This window comes from Tinamus guttatus, unplaced genomic scaffold, assembly GCF_059628265.1.
Source record: "Tinamus guttatus ecotype Peru unplaced genomic scaffold, ASM5962826v1 Tinamus_guttatus_pri_ptg000350l, whole genome shotgun sequence".
In the NCBI taxonomy this organism is placed as follows: Eukaryota; Metazoa; Chordata; class Aves; order Tinamiformes; family Tinamidae; genus Tinamus; species Tinamus guttatus.
This window is the reverse complement of record NW_028288884.1, coordinates 124,156-143,584: the sequence shown is the minus strand read 5'-3', so window position 1 is coordinate 143,584 and position 19,429 is coordinate 124,156. Positions and strand designations below refer to the sequence as shown.

The 19,429-nt window shown below is 67.3% G+C and overlaps 2 protein-coding genes across 2 annotated transcripts; both read left to right on the top strand.

Annotated features, from left to right (window-relative positions):
* The first annotated feature begins 3,606 nt into the window (after positions 1-3,606).
* Positions 3,607-5,078, top strand: LOC148593699 (lens fiber membrane intrinsic protein-like). Its single transcript, XM_088529841.1, has 4 exons — positions 3,607-3,775; positions 4,522-4,662; positions 4,795-4,929; positions 5,011-5,078. Exons 1-4 carry the CDS (start codon positions 3,607-3,609, stop codon positions 5,076-5,078), a joined length of 513 nt encoding a protein of 170 aa, XP_088385967.1.
* Positions 5,079-6,087: 1,009 nt separating this feature from the next.
* Positions 6,088-17,597, top strand: NECTIN4 (nectin cell adhesion molecule 4). The gene is made up of 9 exons (XM_088529840.1): positions 6,088-6,163; positions 11,308-11,658; positions 13,025-13,315; positions 14,098-14,212; positions 14,516-14,679; positions 15,460-15,607; positions 15,723-15,801; positions 16,490-16,594; positions 17,340-17,597. The coding sequence occupies exons 1-9, from the start codon at positions 6,088-6,090 to the stop codon at positions 17,586-17,588; spliced, it is 1,578 nt and encodes a 525-aa protein (XP_088385966.1). The 3' UTR covers positions 17,589-17,597.
* Positions 17,598-19,429: the final 1,832 nt, after the last annotated feature.

The window sequence follows — 19,429 nt, the reverse complement described above, 5'->3', positions numbered from 1 at the left end:
GCACGGGCAGCATGGGGGGCAGGAGGGGGGGGGGACATGGGACCAGAGCGGGGTGTCACTGTCACCAATAAACAGTGGTGGCCTCCGGGTGTGGCTTCCCCTGCCCTGGGTGGGGATGTATCCGGCTCCGGCATGCCGGGGACTCCAGGAGTGCTGGGTTTTCCCCATGCTGGGGAAAGGGGGAAGGCAAGTGGGGACTGCTCCATCTCTAGGGGGGCAGGAGGATTTTGGGGTGTCCCGGTGCGGGACCCCAGCCCGGGCACCCGTGTGTGCTGCGGTGCCACCGCCGTGGGGAGGGACAGGCAGCGGGGAGGGAACCCCCCCCGAGCCGGGACCCCCGCGGGACGCGCTTGGCCGCGGCCGGGCCGGACTTCGGCGTGGGGACGGTGCCAGCGCTGCCAGGCGACGCCGCTTGTTTGGGGACCCTTGGGGACAGCGGGAGCCGCCCGGCTCGCAAGGGCGGGGGGGCAGCTGGCATCGGGCACGGACTCGCCCACCGGGACAGATGGGGCCACGATCCCCCCCAGAAACTCGACACAGGGAGGGGACACGTCCCCGCTATCTGCTCTTGTCCCCCGGGCCGGCCGCCGTTACCCCTTTGGGGGTCCCGGTTACTATTCGCCCCCGGGGGGAAGGTCCGGCCCGGCCGGGCGGTGCCTCCGCCCGCCCCTTCGTCCCCCCCGCTCCTCCTCCCGCCCCGTCCCTCGCGCCCCGCCCGGGGCCGCCGCCGCCGTCGGTGCCGCCGGCGGCAAATGCGGCTCCTGCTGCTGCTCGTAGCGCTCGGCGCCGCCCGGCCCGGTGAGTCCCGGCCCGGTACCGGCACTGGCACCGGCCCAGGGGTGCCGGGACCCCCAGGGCTGCGGGGGAGCCGGGGGCCCCGCGGCAGCGGTGGGACGGGGCGTCCCGGTTCCCCTGCAGCCCCGGGCGGGCCTGGGGGGAGGGCGGTCCCCATCCCCGATGTGTCCCCGTCCTCACTGTGTCCCCGTCCCCGTCCGTGTCCCCGCGCCCGACCCGTGTCGCCCGCCACGTCCCACCCGGGCGGGGGATGTCGCGGGTGGCCGTGAGTCGGCGCGAGTGGGTGTCCCGGGTGCCCGGGGAGGGGGCGCGGGGGTGTCCGTGCGGGTCCCTGCGGTGTCCGTGTGGGTGTCCACGCAAGCGTCCCTGCGGGTCCCCGGTCCGTGCGGGTGGCTCTCGACCCACATGTCCCGCGGGTGGCATCTCGTCCCTTATGTCCTCAGGGGCACCCGGTGCACCCACCCCCACCTCCAACCGTCCCCCCCCCGTCCCGCCCCCCGACCCCGAGCGGCCGCTCACAGCGGCGTCCCGCAGGCCGGGCGGCGACAGCGACAGCGACAGCGTCCACGGCGGCGGCCGGGGGCTGCGCGGCCGCGTGCGGCAGCCGCGTGGGCGGCGCGGCGCGGGCCACGGCGGCGGCGGGCGCCGAGGTGCGGCTGGGCTGCCCGGTGGCGGCGGAGCGGCTGGGGGAGCCGCGCGCGCTGCACTGGCGCTTCTGGGGCCGCGGCGGCGGCGGGGAGGGGACCCCCGTGTGTCACCGCGCGGGGGCCACCGCCCGCTGCAGCCCCCGCTACGGCCACCGCGCCGCGCTCGCCGACGCGGGCCACGGGCTCGCCCTGCGCGAGCTGCGGGCGAGCGACGGCGGCGACTACACGTGCCTGCTGCTGGGCGAGTGGGACTGCGCCTGCGGCCGCGTCACCCTCGCCGTCACCGGTACGGCCCGCGGGGGGACCCTCACCGCGGCGTCAGGCCTGAGCGGGGCCCTCCCACCGGACACGTCGCCTCTCCGCAGGGAACAACTGCAGCGAGCCCAGCTCCGGGGACCAGCGCGGGGCTTGCCCCGCTCACCCCTTCCTCCTCCTCCTCCTCCTCGTCTTCGTCCTGCTGCTGCTGCCCTGATGCCCTGGGAGTGCATGGGGAGTGTGTGGGTGTGCTGGGAGCACGCGTGTGTGCAGAGTGTGCACGGGTGTGCAGGGAGCACGCGTGTGTGCGCGCCTTCGTGTGCACCCATGCGCTTGTGTGTGTGAGGGACCCGGCTGCGTGTGTGTGCATGTGAGCTGTGAGTGAACGCACGGGCAGGAGTGTGCAAGCGTGTGCAAGCCTTTGTGTGTGCACGTGATGCAGGCGTGCACATGTACACGCACACGAGTGTGCACGTGGCTGTGAGCACAGGAGTGCACATGCATTTCCATGTATGCAAGCGAGCCTGTGTGTGAGTGCGCACGTGGGAGGAGAGAGCATGTGCCTTGTGTCCCCAATGTCCCCAATGTCCCCTGCCTTCCTGGTGCCATCTTCCTGGGGAAGCAGCAGTGTGAAGCCCCCACTCCGGGGTTGAATGGGACCCTGGAGCAAAGGGGACCCTGTGCTTGGTGTCACCTTGGCCTGGATGCCACCCTGGACCAGAGGGGACACTGGGCTGGATGCCACCCTGTGCTCAATGCCACTTGCACTGGATGGGACCCCATCCTGGATGTCACCCTGGGCTGGATGGGACCAGATGGGACCCAGGACAGTTGGGACACAGGTCCCAGATGGGTCCCATGCTGGAAACCACCCTGGATCAGAGAGACCCCAGGATGGATGCCTCCCTGTCGCAGATGGGACTGCAGACTGGAGACCACCACGAGCAGGATGTCACCCTGGACCAGATGCCACCCCAGGCTGGAGACCCTAGCCACCCAGCTGTCCTGTCATTGTGGGTGCACAGCCCTGTCCAGCGCTGCCTCCGTCCGTTGGTGGCTGTCAGGAAAGTGCCCGCTCGGCGTTTTCCCACTTGCCGTCAGCACTTCGGCGCGGCGGCGCCCAGACCTTTCCAGGCCTTTGTGGCCGGTGACAATGACAGCGGCGGCGCCCTTAGCCCACGGGCGCCCGCGCTGCTCACTCGCCCTGCGGACGGACGCACAGACGGGACGTGTCGAGGCGCCCGCCGGGGCCGCTGCGCGCAGAAGGTGGGTGCGCAGGACCCCGGGCTGGATGTCACCCTGGGCCACGCAGGACGCTGGACTTGCCCTGCGCCACACTCCCAGGTCCCCACGGTGCCACCTGGATACTTCACGGTGGTCCTAGAAGGTGCCACCCCAGGGTGCAGCTGAAAGCCCCAGAGATGCCACCCTGGGTGCCCTGATACCCTCTCGAGATGCCAAAAGCCCCAGTGTCCCTCAAGATGTCACCCTGGGTGCCCCCCAATGTCCCTGGTGATGCCACCCCATGACTCTCTGACCCTAGAGGTGCCTCCACAGGTACCTGCAGTGTCCTATGGAGATACCACCCCAGGCACTATGGGGTCCCCAGTGATGCCACTCTGTGTCCCTCAGCATCCCCAGAGCTGCCACCCTGTGTCTTACAGAGACACCTTCTCTCGGGGATGCCACCCAAGGGGATGCCACCACCAGGAGTCCTCAAGGGCGTGTCACCAATGTACCCTAGCCCCTCCAGGGATGCCCAGGCACCTTCAGCGGTGTCCCCCCCTCCCCTGCCCTGTGTCCCCAATCCATGGGTGTCCCTTGGGTTTACCAGTGCAGGAGCGGGTCGCTGGGGTGGCAGCACCCAGAGATGCCACTGTCCTCCCGCCCCGCTGTGTCCAGGGCGGCGATGGCAGCACGGGGGGGGCTGCTGTGCGCGGCCTCCGGGCTGGCGCTGCTGGTGGCCGCCACTGCCACCGACTTCTGGCTGCAGTACCGGGCACCGGGCGGCCCCGCCTGCCAGGGCCTGTGGCGCGTCTGCCTGGGGGGCGAGTGCCGCCCCCACGCCGGCACCCCGGGTAGGTGCTTGCGCCGGGACACAGCTGCGCTGAGCTGTGCACGGGCTCTGCGGAGGGGGGCACTGTGCGCTGAGCTCTGCTGGGCTCTGTGCGATGGTCACTGCTGCGCTGAGCTGTGTGTGGGTGCTGTGGAAGACACTGCTGCACTGAGCTGTGTGCAGTCTCTGTGGGGGGGGCACTCTGCGCTGAGCTGTGCACGGGCTCTGTGCAATGGGTACAGCTGCGCTGAGCTGTGTGCGGGCTCTGTGCAAGGGGCACTGCTGTGCACAGGCTCTGCAGGGGGGGCACTGCTGCACTGAGCTGTGTGTGGGTGCTGTGGAAGACACTGCTGCGCTGAGCTGTGTGCAGTCTCTGTGGGGGGGCACTCTGCGCTGAGCTCTGCTGGGCTCTGTGCAATGGGTACAGCTGCGCTGAGCTGTGCGTGGGCTCTGTGCAAGGGGCTCTGCTGTGCACAGGCTCTGCAGGGGGGCACTGCTGCACTGAGCTGTGTGCGGGCTCTGTGGGGGGGCACTCTGCGCTGAGCTCTGCTGGGCTCTGTGCAATGGTCACTGCTGCGCTGAGCTGTGTGTGGGCTCTGTGGAAGACACTGCTGCACTGAGCTGTGTGCAGTCTCTGTGGGGGGCACTCTGCGCTGAGCTCTGCTGGGCTCTGTGCAATGGTCACTGCTGCGCTGAGCTGTGTGCGGGCTCTGCGGACGGGGCCGCGGTGCCACCCGGCGCGTCCCCGACGCGTGTCCCCTCTCGCAGCGCTCTGGGACGCCTCGCGGGTGCTCATGCTGCTCTCCGTGATCTCCAGCGCGGCCGGCGTCGCCCTGGGGCTCTCGGCTGCCGCGGGCAGCGGCCGGCGCCTGCGTCTCCGCACGGCGGGAGCCACCCTGCTCGGGGCCGGTACGCGGGGCTGGGGCCGGGCCGGGTCCCGCGGGGCTGCGCTGAGCTGCGCCCGGTCTCTGCGAGCCCAGCTTGGGGCTCAGGGCAGCCCCGGGGCAGGACCCGCCGTGCGTGACCGTCCCCCCCCCGCAGGCTTCCTGGCGCTGCTGGGTCTGGCCGTGTACACGGCGGTGGCCGTGAGCGTCTTCGGGAAGCGCCAGCCCGACTGGCGCTTCTCCTGGTCCTACATCCTGGGCTGGATCGCCGTCGTGCTCGTCCTGTCGGCAGGTAGCGGCTCGGGCACTGCTGCGCCGAGCTGTGCGCGGGCTCTGCGGGGCCGCCCCCCCGCCTCATCCCGTCCCCCCCCAGGGCTCTTCCACGTCTGCGCCGCCTCCAAGGACCCGAGCCCGGAGAGCTCCGAAGCGGCGGGTGCCTGAGGGGGGGTCGGGTCCCGCCGGGCTCCCCGCGGCACCGAGCGGCGCCCGCTCCCGGCACGGCCGGGCCCCGCGGCTCCCCCACGCTGTGTCCCCCCGCCTGCCCCGGCCAGGCCCCCCCTTAGCCCCCACCTCGTAGTCGCTGCCCTGCTGTGCTAATAAACAGCGGTGCCCCCCACACCGCGACCTGCTGCTGTTGTTCTGGGGGGCGTTTGGGGACCCCGCGGAGGGAGCATCGTGTCCGGTCCCCTCCTCGCCCACCCTCTACCCGCGCCAGGCACCGTCATCTGGGGCAGCCCCCCCTCGGATAGGGGAATGGGCAGGATTGGGGGTCAGAGGGTGCCGGGGGGGGCTGAGACCGGGGCTCAGGGGATGGGGGAGCGCAGGGGTTATAGGAGACACCGGGGTCACTGGGAGGAACCCCTGGGACACACTGGGGAAGGGGGGACATGGAAGGAGGAATGGGCTGGGGGGGTCATTAAGGGGAATGGGTCGGGGGGGCACTGGGACAGACTGGGAGAGGCGGGGGGGGTTATGGGGTCACTGGGGGGAACCCAGGAGACTTTGGGGGCGACTGTCCCCATGGGGCCCCCACCCGCCCCCGCCGGGCGCTGTTGCCCCTTTAAGACCGCGCCCGCGGCCCCGCCCCTACTCCGACCTGCCCGACCGGTCCGCCCCGCCCGGCCCCGCCCATGAGACCCCGCCTATACACCTCAAGCCCCGCCCCAAGCCCCGCCCCCCGGCGCCTGGCCCCGCCCCCGCCCCGTCCCGGCTCAGCCGCGAAGCACCGGCCCCGCCGCACGGCCCGGAGCGGCCCGGTCCGCTTCGGTTCGGCCCGAGCGGCCCGGTTCGGCCCGGTCCGGCCCGGCTCGGTCCGGCTCGGTTCGACCCGATCCGGTTCGGTTCGCTCCGGTTGATCCCGATCCGGTCCGGTTGGTCCCCTTGCGGTCCGGTTGGGCCCGGATGGTGCTGGCCGGGGGCCGCGCAGCGCCGTGAGCCCGCAGGTGTCCGCATGGCCCCCCGCGGGATGCGGCCCGGGACGCGCTGCCTCCTCGTCCTCCTCCTCTTCCTCCTCCTCGCCGCCACCGGTAAGACACCGGTACCGGCACCGGGCGGACCGGGGCGGGGCCGGGGGGAACCGGCTCCACTGGGCGGGGAGGGTCCCCCGGGATCCGGGAGCCGCGGGGGCGGTGCGGGGTCCCAGGCGCCAGGGGAGGGGGGGATGCCCGTGTGTTTGCACACGGGTGTGCGGGTGTGCGCGGGGGTGTGTGCGCGGCGGTGCGCAGGGCTGCGCGTGTGCGCGCAGTGCGTGTACAGGTGTCTGCCTGTGTGTGTGCACGGGGCTGTGTGTGTGTGTGTCCCCTTTGCGGACCCAGTGCTGGCCCATCTGGGGACGCCATGGGGACATGGTGGAGGACCGAGCTGAGCTGTCTAGGGGGACGAGGCTGGGGACATAGAGGGGGCCCGGGCTGGGCTGGCCTGGGGAGGGACATTTGGGGAGAAGGACTGTGAGGACAGGACAGATTTGGAATTACCTTAGGGACAGGGACATGGGGCTGGGAGGGACAGGGCTGTCAGGAGGTCTTGGATACCTGGGCCCCCTCCCACTGTCCCCAACCCAGGGGTGATGAATGGGAGGGGCAGAGCCCCCCACCCTCCCAACGTGCCTCAGTTTCCCCTCATGTCCCCAGGGGGACACAGACAGGGGACAGAGCCACCTGCCATTGGGGACCCATGGGCCCAGGTGTCCGAGGCCCCGTGGGAACAGCCTGGGGCAGTGGGTGACGTCACGGGAACAGGGTGCAACCCCCATCCGCCCCCCGCCCAAAGCCCACTGAGATGTGACGGGGTTGAGGTGGGGGGCGCTGTGCCCATCACCCGGCATCAGGCCTGCGCCTGCCCTGGCCCACTGACTGGTTGGGTGGGTGCCGCCGGTGCCGGGAGGGGGTGCGGGGCTTTTCATGCGTGTGCAAGGGAGGGGGAGGGGGAGTGTGAGTGTGCTTTGAGGCTCGTGGGAGCACGCACGTGTGCGCAATGGAGTGATCATGACCACCGCAGAGCAGTGTGTGCAAGCAGGGGCACATGTGTGTGTGTGCATGGGAGAAGTGGGTGTCCAGTGTGCGTGTGCACACGTACGCATGCACACGCTTGTGAACACATAGGAGAGAAGTGAGCACATGCTGGTGCGCGCCGCGAGCACACGCGTGTGCACAGCAGCATCCGCAGGCACACGCGTGTGCTCCTGGCCACCTGCACACACGTGTGTCTGCGTGCAAGACAAGGGATTAACGTGCAAAGTGAGCCCACAGCCATACGTGTGCAAGAGCACGAAGGCTGTGGTGGGGAATGGCCACAAGGGTGTGAGGAGCACACGGGCAGCTCCGCACGCCAGCCCGGGAGGGGACACCCACACGGGACGAGGCTGGAGGTGCCACCACATCCATGTGCCAGTCCGGAGGGGAAACTGAGGCAGGGGTGGCACCGGGGGCTCCAGCGCGTTCGTGCGCTCGCTCACCAGGGGAAACTGAGGCAGGCCGGGTGCTGCGAGGGTTAAAGGCAGTGACCCCGCGCGGAGCCGGTTGAGCCGGTTCCCGGCTCCGTTCTCACGCGCCTCCTTCCTCCAGAGTCAGCCCGTTGGGGTGGAGATGCCCCGCGGCGGGCGCTGGCGGCCGGCCGAGCCGACGGGGCCCCGGCGTCCTGCGCGCCGCCGACGGCGCCCAGGTGTCCCGCGGGGCCCAGGCGTCCTGCGCGCCGCCGCGTCCCGCGCGCTGCAGCGGTGCCACTGCAGCGCGGGGCAAAGCGGGACACAGGGACGAGCTCGGCGCGCCGCGACTCTGATGCGCTCCCCCGCAAGCCGCGGCCCGGCTATTATTTAATTAATCCGGCAGCCAAATAGCCGCCTAATTAGCGCCCTGTAATTAAGCCGCGCTGCCCAGCCCGCGGTGCCGCTGCAGGGCGAGGGGCCGAGCGGAGCGGAGCCGGCGGGGGCCGAGCGAGCCCCGCGCGCGCCGGGCGCCCGCAGCCCCCCGGGTGCCGGAGCCGGGCGGGCCGTGGGAGGCGGCGCAAGGGAGTGGATCCCTCGCAAGCCGCGGCAGGGCCCGGCATGCGAGCGGGCCGGTTTAGCTCGCCGCTCCGGCCCGGGCGCTTCGCCGGCGGCAGGCGCGTTCCCGGCGTCGCCGCACGCCCTCGCCCCAGCGCGCGGCTTGCGGCCGGGCCGACCGGCTCGGCGGGATGGCCCGGCCCTGCCCTGCGCCCGCCCGCCCGCGCTGGGCGGGGGGGGGGGCCGGCCCGGACGCCTGGGCCCCCCCCTGCGGTGCTGCTTGGGGGATAGGGCCCGTGGGCAGGCGCGAGCAGCCTGTGTGCGGGAGCGCACGCAAGCGCGGGGAGCGCGTGGATGCAGGCTGGGGTGGTACGTGGTGTGCAAGCGTGCGTGCCCGTGTGAGCACACGCAAGCACCTGCTGTGGGGGTGTGTGAGTGTGCGACAGTGTGTGCAGACACGAGTGTGCCCAAGCATGTGCGAGGGCACCTGGGGGTATGAGCAGAAATGTGCACGTATATGTGAATGTGTTCGAGTTTGTGCCAGTTTATAAGTGAGCGTGGTAGCACAGGAGCACACATAAGTATGCAGGAGTGCATCCAAGCACGTATGAGTGTGCACAAGCATGTGTAAGAATGCATAAGTGTGCCCAAGTGTGTATGATAACCCCAAGTATGTGTATGTCCAAGTGCGCTCACCTATGTTCAAGCATACGTGATTGTGTCTGAGTGTACACAAGCATGTGCGAGCATGCTCAAGTGTGTCTGAGCGTGCCAAAGCAAATATGAGTGTGCCCGAGTGTGTTCAAGCATGCCCAAGCAGGCACGAGCATGCCCAAGCACACGTGAGCATGCATGAGCACATCAAAGCACACATGGATATGTGTGAGCATTCCCATGGCTGAATGAGGGTGCCCAAGTGTGCAGAATTGTGCCCAAGTACATGTGAGCATGCCAAGGTGTGTAAGGATGTGTATGAGCATGTCCTAGTGTGCTACAGCGTGTCCAAGCACACGAGAGCATGCCTAAGTGCACGCATGAGGTTGCAAAAGTGTGCAGGAACGTGTATGAGCTTGCACGAGCACAACAAAGCTTGCAGAGTGTGCAAGTGTGTCCAGGAATGCACGGATAGGCCAAAGCAAGCATGGATGTGTGTGAGCGTGCACAGGCACCTGTGAGCACGCAGAAGCACGCATGAGCATGCTAAAGCACGCATGGGTGCTTGTGAGCATGCCCAAGCGTGTGCAGATATGCCCAAACATGCAAATACGGCTGTTTGAGCGGGTCCAAGCATGCCCAAGCACACATGAGCATGCCCAAGCTCATGTTAGTGATAGATGTTAGTGAGCAGGCTCAAGCATGTGCAAGTATGCCCGAGTGTGCCCAGGCACAAGTAAGCATGCCCAAGTGTGCATACATGTTTGAGCGTGCCCAGGCATGTGTGAGTGTGCCAAAGCACGCTTGAGCGTGTCCAAGCATGCATGGATATGCGTGCCTAAGCATGCGCAAGTGTGCCCAAGCATGCATGAGTGTGCCTAAGCGTGTGCAAGTGTGCCTGAGCATGCCCCAGCATGCATGGATATGCCCAAGCAGGCATGGATGTGTGAGCATGTGCAAGCACGCATGAGCGTGCCCAAGCTTGAGTGTGCCTAAGCATGTGTGAGTGTGACTAGGCATGTATGAGTGTGCCCAAGCATGCACGGATGTGCCAGGATGCCCAAGTGTGCATGAGCGTGCTCAAGCAAGCATGGGTGTTCGTGCATGCACAAATGTGCCCCCGCATGCACACACATGTCCAAGCACACACGTCAGTTTGAGCGTGCCAAAGCACGTGTGAGCAGGTTGAAGCCAACATGGGTGTTTGAGTGTGCACAAGAGCATGCAAGCGTGCCCAAGTGTATTTGGTTGTTTAGCTTGCCCAGGCACACGTGGATGTTTGTGTGTGTTCAAGCATGCACACGTGTGCCCAAGGACGCATGGGTGTCTGAGCATGCCCAAGTTTGAGTGTGCCCAAGTACATGTAAGTGTGCCCAAACATGCACAAGTGTGTCCAAAAGCATGCAAGCATGCCCAAGCATGCATGGATGCGTGAGTGTGCCCAAGGACACATGGGTGTTTGAATGTGTGCAAGCATGCCCAAGAGCACGTAGGTGTTTGAGCACACGGAACTATCCCCAAGTGTGTGCAAAGGTGCACAAGGGCACATGGGTGTTTGAGCACATGCGAGTGTGCCCAAGTGCATGCGAGCGTGCCCAAGGACGTGTGGGTGTTTGAGCGTGTCCAAGTGTGCATGAGCGTGTCCAAAGCTGTGCGGGTGTTTGAGCACACATGAGTGTGCCCAAGTGCATGCGAACGTGCCCAAGAATGCATGGGTGTTTGAGCGTGCGTGTGAGTGTGTCCAATGCAGTGTGGGTATTTGAGCACGTGCGAGTGTGCCTAAGGGCACATGAGTGTTTACGCGTGCCCAAGAACACGTGGGTGTTTGAGCGTGTCCAAGTGTGCATGAGCGTGTCCAAGGCTGTGTGGGTGTTTGAGCACACGCGAGTGTGCCCAAGCGCACATGACTGTGCCCAAGGGTGGGTGGGTGTTTATGTGTGTCCAAGGGTGTGTGGGTGTTTGAGCACACGTGCGTGTGCCCAAGCGCATGTGAGTGTGCCCAAGGGTGCATGAGTGTTTACCCGTGCCCAAGGGTGTGTGGGTGTTTGAGCACACGCGCGTGTGCCCAAGTGCATGTGAGTGTGCCCATGGGTGTTTACATGTGTCCAAGGGCGCATGGGTGTTTGAGCACACGCGAGTGTGCCCAAGCACATGTGAGTGTGCCCAAGGGCGCATGGGTGTTTACGTGTGTCCAAGAGTGCGTGGGTGTTTTAGCACACGTGTGTGTGCCCAAGTGCACGCAAGTGTGCCCAAGAACACATGGGTGTTTGAGCGTGTCCAAGCGTGCATGAGCGTGTCTAAGGCTGTGTGGGTGTTTGAGCACATGCAAGTGTGCCCAAGTGCATGTGAGCGTGCCCAAGAACGCATGGGTGTTTGAGCGTGCCCAAGTTCATGTGAGCGTGTCCAAGGGTGTGTGGGTGTTTGAGTACACGTGCGTGTGCCCAAGCGCATGTGAGTGTGCCCCAGGGTGGGTGGGTGTTCGTGCACACGCGCGTGTGCCCAAGCGCGCCATGTCCCAGCGCCCGCCCCTGCCCGCAGGCTGCCGCTCGGGGTCGGTGGAGGTGCCGCGCAGCGTGACGGCCGTGCTGGGCCAGGACGTGGTGCTGCCGTGCGGCTACCGGGCGCAGGAGGGCGAGAAGGTGGTGCAGGTGACGTGGCTGAAGCGGGGCGCTGCGGGAGCCGCCGAGGTGGCCGTGCTCAACCCCGAGCACGGCGAGCACGTGAAGGAGGCCTACGCTGGGCGGGTGCTGCGGCGCGCGCCCGGCGCGCTCGATGACGGCGCCATCGTGCTCAAGAACGCGGCGCAGGGGGACGAGGGCGACTACGAGTGTCACCTCATCACCTTCCCCATGGGCAGCTTCGAGGGGCGCCTCACCCTCAAGGTGCTGGGTGAGTGACATGGACGGGGACATGGGGACGGGGTAGCAGGACCGGGAATGGGCACTGGGAAGGGCAGTGGGACTGCCAGAAGGGCACTTCCCAGAAGGGACTGGGAATGGCCAGCAGGGACTTGGGAATGAGCAACAGGGGCTGGAAATGGACACTGGACACTGGGAATGGGCACCGGGAATGGGGACGGAGAATGGGCGCTGGGCGATGGAGGGGTGAGAACTGGGACTGGGAACAGGGATTGGGCATAGGGCATTGGGCAATGAGGACTGGGAATAGGGACTGGGGACTGGGAATGGACACTGGGAACAGGGAATGAGCACTGAGGACAGGGAACCAGGGCTGGGCACTGGGCAACAAGCACTGGGATGGGCACTGGGAAATGGGGACTGGGCACAGGGACCAGGCATAGCGCCAGTGGGGACTGGGAATGGGGCAAGGGGCACTGGACTTGGGTGATGGGCACTGGGAACTGGAGACTGGACACTGGGCACGGGGTGCTGAGCCCTGGGACCTGAGCCCAGGGATGTTGGCACTGGGATCTGGGCACCAGGGACTGGGCAATGGGCACTGGGAGATGGGCACAGGACCCCAGGGGCTGGGCATGGGGCAGTGGGGACCATTGACTGGGTGGAGGGTGCCAGAGACTGGGTGGTAGGCACTGGGTGATGGGCACCAGGGATTGGGTGATGGGGCACAGGTGATGGGCACCGTGAAGTGGGTGGTGGGCACCAGGGACCACATGATGGTTGATGGCCAATGGGCACCATGGACTGGCTGATGAGTGCCAGAGACTTGGTGACGGGCACTGGGTGATGGGCACCGCGGATTATGCACTGGGCAATGGGCACCAGGTGATGGGCACTGGGACTAGGGCGATGGGCCCTGGGTGATGGGTACCAGGGACCATGCACTGCGTGATGGGCACTGGGTGCTGGGCACCAGGGACCGCGCATTGGGCCATGGGGCACCAGGTGATGGGCACTGGGACTAGGGCGATGGGCACTGGGTGATGGCAGCATGAACTGGGTGATGGGCACTGGACGATGGGCACCAGCGACCATGCACTGGGTGATGGGCACTATGAACCCAGTGATGGGCAGTGGATGATGGGCACCAGCGACCATGCACTGGGTGATGGGCACCAGGGACCGTGCACTGGGCAATGGGGCACCAGGTGATGGGTACTGGGACTAGGGCCATGGGCACTGGACGATGGGCACCATGAACGCGGTGATGGGCACTGGGTGATGGGCATAGGGACTGTGCACTGGGCAATGGGGCACCAGGTGATGGGCGCTGGGACCTGGCTCATGGGCGCAGGACACTGGGCGCCCTCCTCCCAGCTGACCCATCCGCCCCCCAGTGCCACCGCTGCCCATCCTGAACCCGGGGCCGCCGCTGGAGGAGGGCCAGGGCCGCACGCTGGCGGCGTCGTGCACGGCGGAGGGCAGCCCGGCGCCCACGGTGCGCTGGGAGACGGCGGTGCGCGGCACGGAGGCCACGCGGCGCGCCGCGCACGCCCGCTCCGCCGCCGTCACCAGCGAGTTCTTCCTGGTGCCCGGGCGCAGCATGGACGGGCAGAGCCTCACGTGCGTCGTCGCCCACCCCGGCCTGAGCCACGAGAAGAGGATCACCCACCGGCTCAGCGTGGCCTGTGCGCACCGGCCAGGGGCTCGTCTGGCCGCTGGGGACATTGGGGGACGGGGCGGGCGGGCACGCAGCCTTTGGGGACAGCAGGCCATGGGAGCACATGGGGGGACACCAGGACATTAGGGAGCTGGGAGGACCTGGGGGGCATCAGGACACTGGCACCATGCAGGGGCATAGTGGGCATGGGGACCTCGGGGGCATGAAGGGACATGGGGGACAACTGGACATGGGGGTCTTGGAGGGACATGGGGGATGCCTGGACATTGGGGACATGGAGGGACATGGAGGCACCCGGACATGGTGGGCATGAGGGGCACCTGGGCACTGGAGGGACATGGAGGACAAGGGGGGACACAAGGACATTGGGGTCTTGGAAGGACATGGGGGACTTGGGAGTCATGGAGGGGTGGGGGACACAAAGTGTCCTGGGGCAACAAGGAGGATGTGGGGGACATGAAGGACATGAGAAACATGGGGGACACAGGGAGGCTTGGGAGGACACGGGGGGACCTGGAGGCACAGGGGATATGGAGGGACACAGAGGGCATGGAGGGACACAGGGGACAAGGGGGACATGCAGAGATGGGGCCATAGAGGACAAGGGGGGAATGGAGGAACACAGGGGACTTGGGACATGGAGGGACCTGAGGGACAGAGGGACAAGAGACATGAAGACACATGGGGGGAGAGGGAGGGCATTGGCAGGAAGGGGCTTGGGGGGGACATGGAAGGAGGCCGGGGACACGGTGGCCCTGGCTGTGCCCTCACGGTCCCCGCGCTCCCCAGACCTGTCGGACGCGTCGGTGCTGGGGCACACGGACGAGTGGCAGGAGGGCATGGAGGGCGCCGCGCTGACCTGCCTGGGGGACGGCAACCCGCCGCCCACCTACAACTGGACCCGGTGAGGGCGCGCGCGCTGGGGCGGCCCCGTCCCCCGCGTCCCCTGGGCCCAGCACGCGTCCCCCCGCCACGCGACAGCCCCGTACTTGGCACCTCCGCGCCCGTCCCGGCCGCCGCGCCAGGGAACCGCGCGAGCGCGCGGCGCAGGTCGGGCCATGCCCGGGCAGGCCCCGCGCGCGGCGCCGGGGCAGGGCGGCACCGTGGGAACCGCGCCGGCGTTTCGGCACCCGCCGCCCGGGCGCGTCGCGGGGGCGGCCCCGCCGGTGCGGGGGCATCATGCCGCTGTCCCCCGCTGTCCCCGCAGGCTGGACGCCCCGCTGCCCGCCGGCGTGCGCGCCAAGGGGGACACGCTCGTCTTCCAGCGGCCGCTGGCCGTGGCCGACGCCGGCGACTACGTGTGCCGCATCGCCAACAGCGTCGCCACCAAGGAGGCCCGCGCCAACGTCAGCGTGCGGAGCAGAGCCACAGGTGGCACCGAGGTCCCCCGCCCCGCGGGTTGGGGTGGCCTTGTCCTGGACTTGTCTCCTCTCCCCTACCTGTCCTTCTGTCTGTCCTTCTGTCACGTCTCTCCATCCTTCCTCCCACCCCTTCATCATCTGTCACGCATCCATCTGTCCTCCTGTCCTTTTTCCTCCCCATCTTCTCTTCCTCCCTGGATTCTCCTGCACGTCCATCCCCTCGTCTGTCTCTTTGTCTGTCCATCCCCAGACCGTCCTTCCCATCCTCTCACAAGTCTCCATCCATCCATTTGCTCCCCAACTCCATCCGTTTCCCGTCACTTCATCCAGTGAATGTACCCACCTCTCCACCCAACCATCTGTCCTGCTGGCCACCCATCTGTCACCCCATCTCCTCTACCTTGTCTTCCATCCATCCACATGTCTGTCCCTCTGTCCCATCCTTCTGTCCCACCACTTTTCTCCACTCCATTCTCCATCCATTTTTCATCATCTACGTAGCCTTTTGCCTGTTCATCTGCCCATTCATCCGTCCAACCACCCATCCATCCACCTACCCATCCATCCACCTACCCATCCATCTACTCATCCATCCACCTACCCATCCATCCACCTACCCATCCATCTACTCATCCATCCATCTGCTCATCCATCCATCCACCCGCCCATCTACTCATCCCTCCGCCCATTACTCACCCATCTACTCACCGCTCCACTCCCTGCCGCGTGTCCCCGTCGCTCTCCCCGCGTCCGCGGGCCCTGGCTGCCGCCTCACGGAGTGTCCCCGCAGACAACGAGGTGCGCCAGGTGGATCTGGTCTCTGCCTCGGTGGTGGTGGTGGGCGTCATCGCCGCCGTGCTGCTCTGCGTCCTCGTCATCGTCATCGTCGTCATGGCCCTCTACCACAAGCGCAAGACCAAGCGCATCTCCGAGAAGTAGTAAGAGCCGGGCAGGGCATGGGGATGAGGTGTCCCCATGGATGCTGGGGATGGTGGTGGCATGGGAGGACGGTGCTGGGGGCGGCGCTCAGGGTTGTCCCTGCTGTTCCCGCAGCGAGGAGGAGCTGACGCTGACCCGGGAGAACTCCATCCGGCGCCTGCACTCCAGCCACAGCACCGACACGCGTGCCCAGGTGGGCGCAGGGGGCTCAAAGCGCTGGGATCGGGGTGCCCAAGGGGAGCTGGGCATGGGGGTGCCCAAGGTGCTGGGCATTGGGATGCTGGACATCGAGGTGCCCAAGGAGAGCTGGGCATGGGGGTGCCCAAGGTGCTGGGATCGGGGTGCCCAAGGGGAGCTGGACATTAGAGTGCTCTGGGTGCTGGGGATTAGGGTGCCCAAGAGGCGCTGGGCATGGGGATGCCCAAGGTGCTGGGATCGGGGTGCCCAAGGTGCTGGGATCGGGGTGTCCAAGGGGAGCTGGGCATTGGGGTGTCCAAGGAGAGTTGGACATTGAGGTGCTCAAGATGGTGGATATTGGGGTGCCAAAGAGGACCTGGACATTGGGGTCCTGGACATTGGGGTGCCCAAGGTGCTGGACATTGGGGTCCTGGACATTGGGGTGCCCAAGGGGAGCTGGACATTGGGGTGCTCGAGGTGCTGGATATGGGGGTGTTGGGTGCTCCGGGCGCTGGTCATGGGGTGCCCAAGGGAGGCCATATGGGAGCCCCCAGTATCAGGGTGCCCAAGGGGAGCTGGGAATTGGGGTCCAACTGAGCGCATGAGGGGGCTGCATATCGGGGTGCCCAAGGACAGGGGCTGGAGAAGGTTCCTGGGGGGTTCCCCGTTCCCAGCCCCCCGGTTCCTCACGGCGGCCGTTTCAGCTGGAGGAGACGCTGCAGCTGCGCACGGAGAGTCGCCAGGGCAGCCTGCGCGGGGACAGTCTGCGCGGGGACAGTCTGCGCGGCACCAGCATCTGCTCCGCCATGGTGAGAGCGCGGGGACACGGCGAGGGCGCCGCGGGAACCTCGTGCTCATGCGGACCCCCTCCTGAGCAGGCAACCCTCCTCCTGAGCATGCAAACCCCCTTTCATGTGTGCAACCCCCCCTTTTGTGTGTGCAAACCCCTCTTCTGCACGTGCAAAACCCCTTCTGTGTGTGCAAATAGCCCTTCTGTGTGTGCAAATAGCTCTTCTGCGCATGCAACCCCTCTTCTGTGCATGCAAACGCTTCTTCTGTGTGTGCAAAACCCCTTCTGTATGTACAAATAACCCTTCTGTGCATGCAACCCCCCTTCTGTGCATGCAACCCCCCCTTTTGTGTGTGCAACCCCCCCTTTTGTGTGTGCAAAACCCCTTCTGTGTGTGCAAATAGCCCTTCTGCACGTGCAAACCCGATTCTGTGTGTGCAATCCAGCCTTCTGCGTGTGCAAATCCCTCTGTGCGTGCAAAGCCCTTCTGCGTGTGCCAGCCCCCTTGCACACCTGTAACCCCCTTGCATGTGTGCACCCCATTTTGCATGTGCCAGTGCCCCCCTGCAGCTACAGCCCCCCTTTTTGGGTGCCAGCCCCTTCCCCGTGCACACGCGCGTGCTGGCACACCCGGTCCCCACCTCCCCACGTCCATGTCTCTTGTCACCACCCCGCGTGCCACCCTCGGGCGCAGCCCCCCCCGGCCTCGGGGAGGGGACACACGCGGCCGGGGGCCACGTCGTCCTCACGCCGCGTCCCCGCAGAGCGAGGAGGCCGAGGGCCGCAGCTACTCGACGCTCTCCACGGTGCGGGAGATCGAGACGCAGACGGAGGTGCCGGCGGCGCCGCTGCTGCCCGCGCCGCAGGGCAAGGAGCCCAAGGAGGAGGACGAGGACAGCGCGGACAACCCCATCAAGCAGGCCATGACGCACTTCGTGCAGGAGAACGGCATGCTGCAGGCCAAGCCCACCACCAACGGCATCTACATCAACGGGCGCGGGCACCTGGTGTGAGCGCGCCCGGCGCGGTGGCACCGCACGCGCTGGCACCGCGCGGGACGCCACGCGTCCCCCGGCCCCTCGCTGCACCAGCCGCAGGATTTTGGCTGGGGGACGGCAGGGTGAGGGGACCCCCCTTCCCGCCTCGGCTCTTCCAACGCTGCTGTGACCCGCACGGACGCCTGGCACGGGGCTCCGGTCCCCAAATGCCACCTTGGCTGCTGGAATCGCTGTGGGGACTGGTGGCATGCTATGGCCTGGGGGGTCGGGCCCCAAAAGCCACTCGAGGTGCTGGTGTGAGTTTGGGGACGGGATGCGCATAGCGCGCCCCACTGCGGCTCTGGTCCCCAAGTGCCACCTGTGCTGCTGGCACGAGGCTGGGGACACGCGCTGCTCTCCGAGCCAGGGCTCCGGTCCCCAAATGCCACTGTGGGTCCTGCCGCAGAGCTGGGACTGGCACCGAGTGCCCTGGGTGCCGAACGCCACCTTGGCTGGTGGCAGCAGGTGGGACGTGCGCCTATCCGGAGGGAGGTGACAACAGCGTCCCAGGCACCGGAGCCGCCAGCGCGGGACCGCACTCTGGAGGGAGCCGCTTCTCCGGGATGGCCCTGGGCACGGCCACACGTCCAGGGACAGCGGGAGCCCTAAGACAGACACGGGGGAAGGAGCCACGTCCCACCCCCCCGCCAAAAATCCCCCCTTGGACTCCGGCTCGTCCCCTGTCCCCGCACGGCACCGTGTGGAGGGGCCGATGTCCCCGCTCGGGCTGCGTCACCAGCACTCGTGTCCCCGTCCCCGATCCCCCAAGCCCAGCGTCACCCCCCGTGTCTCATCCGCCGGCTCCCCCAAAACGTCCCCACGGGGGGTGGCCTCGTGGTGCCAGCGCCGTCCCCGCCGCGGGGCCGGGCCCCGCTGTACATAGAGCCCCCCGCGTGTACATACGTGTATAGGACGGGTCCCCGTCGCCCTTTCGTAGCTGCACTGCTGGTTTTGTAAATAAAGCCCCGCGCGGGACCTGGGACGGGGGGCGAGTGCGTCTGGTGCCGGCGGGCGCCGCCGAGCGCGTCCCCGTGCGCGTGCCTGATGTCCCCGCGCGTTGGTCGTGGCACGTGGGGGCCACTGCGTGCACGAGCGCTGCAGCACGCCCGAGTGTGCGCCGGAATGTTCCAGCACGCTCCAATGTGCACAGGCACGCACGAGCATGCACAAGTGTGCACAAAGCATGCGCAGGCACGCACGAGCGTGCACGAGCACTCACAAGCATGCTCAAGCGCGTGCAACCGTGCAGGAGCATCCTCAAGCATGCAGAAGTGTCCACAAAGCATGTGCAGGCACGCACAAGCATGCACAAGCACTCACAAGCGTGCTCAAGCGCGTGCAACCGTGCAGGAGCACGCTTAAGCATGCACAAGCATGCACAGGTATCCACGAGCATGCACAAGCGTGCACAAGCATCCATGAGCGTGCACGAGCGTGCAGGCCACATCGCACGCAGGCTGCAGGAGCCCCTATGGAGAAGCGGTGCTGGACACGCTTGCACGCGCGCGTGCGCAAGGCCCCGCGAGCCCACCCGTGTCCCGTGCAGGCCAGCACAGGGCCCCAGGCCTCGCACACGTCCCCGGGGGCCGCGCACGCGCGCGCGTGCGAGCGCCCCGGAGCGCGCCCGGCCCTGCGGTTTGGAGGCGCCGGGGAGCAGGAAGCGGCGTCGCGGGCGCAGCCGCCTTCCTGCCGCCGCGCGCCCAGGGGCGCCGCGGGGCCCCGAGGCTACGTCAGGGCCCCGGGGCCGCGGCACTTCCTCTCGCGCGGGCGCTCGCGCGCGGCAGCCGCCCGGCAGCGCCACGGGGCTCGCGGGGCTC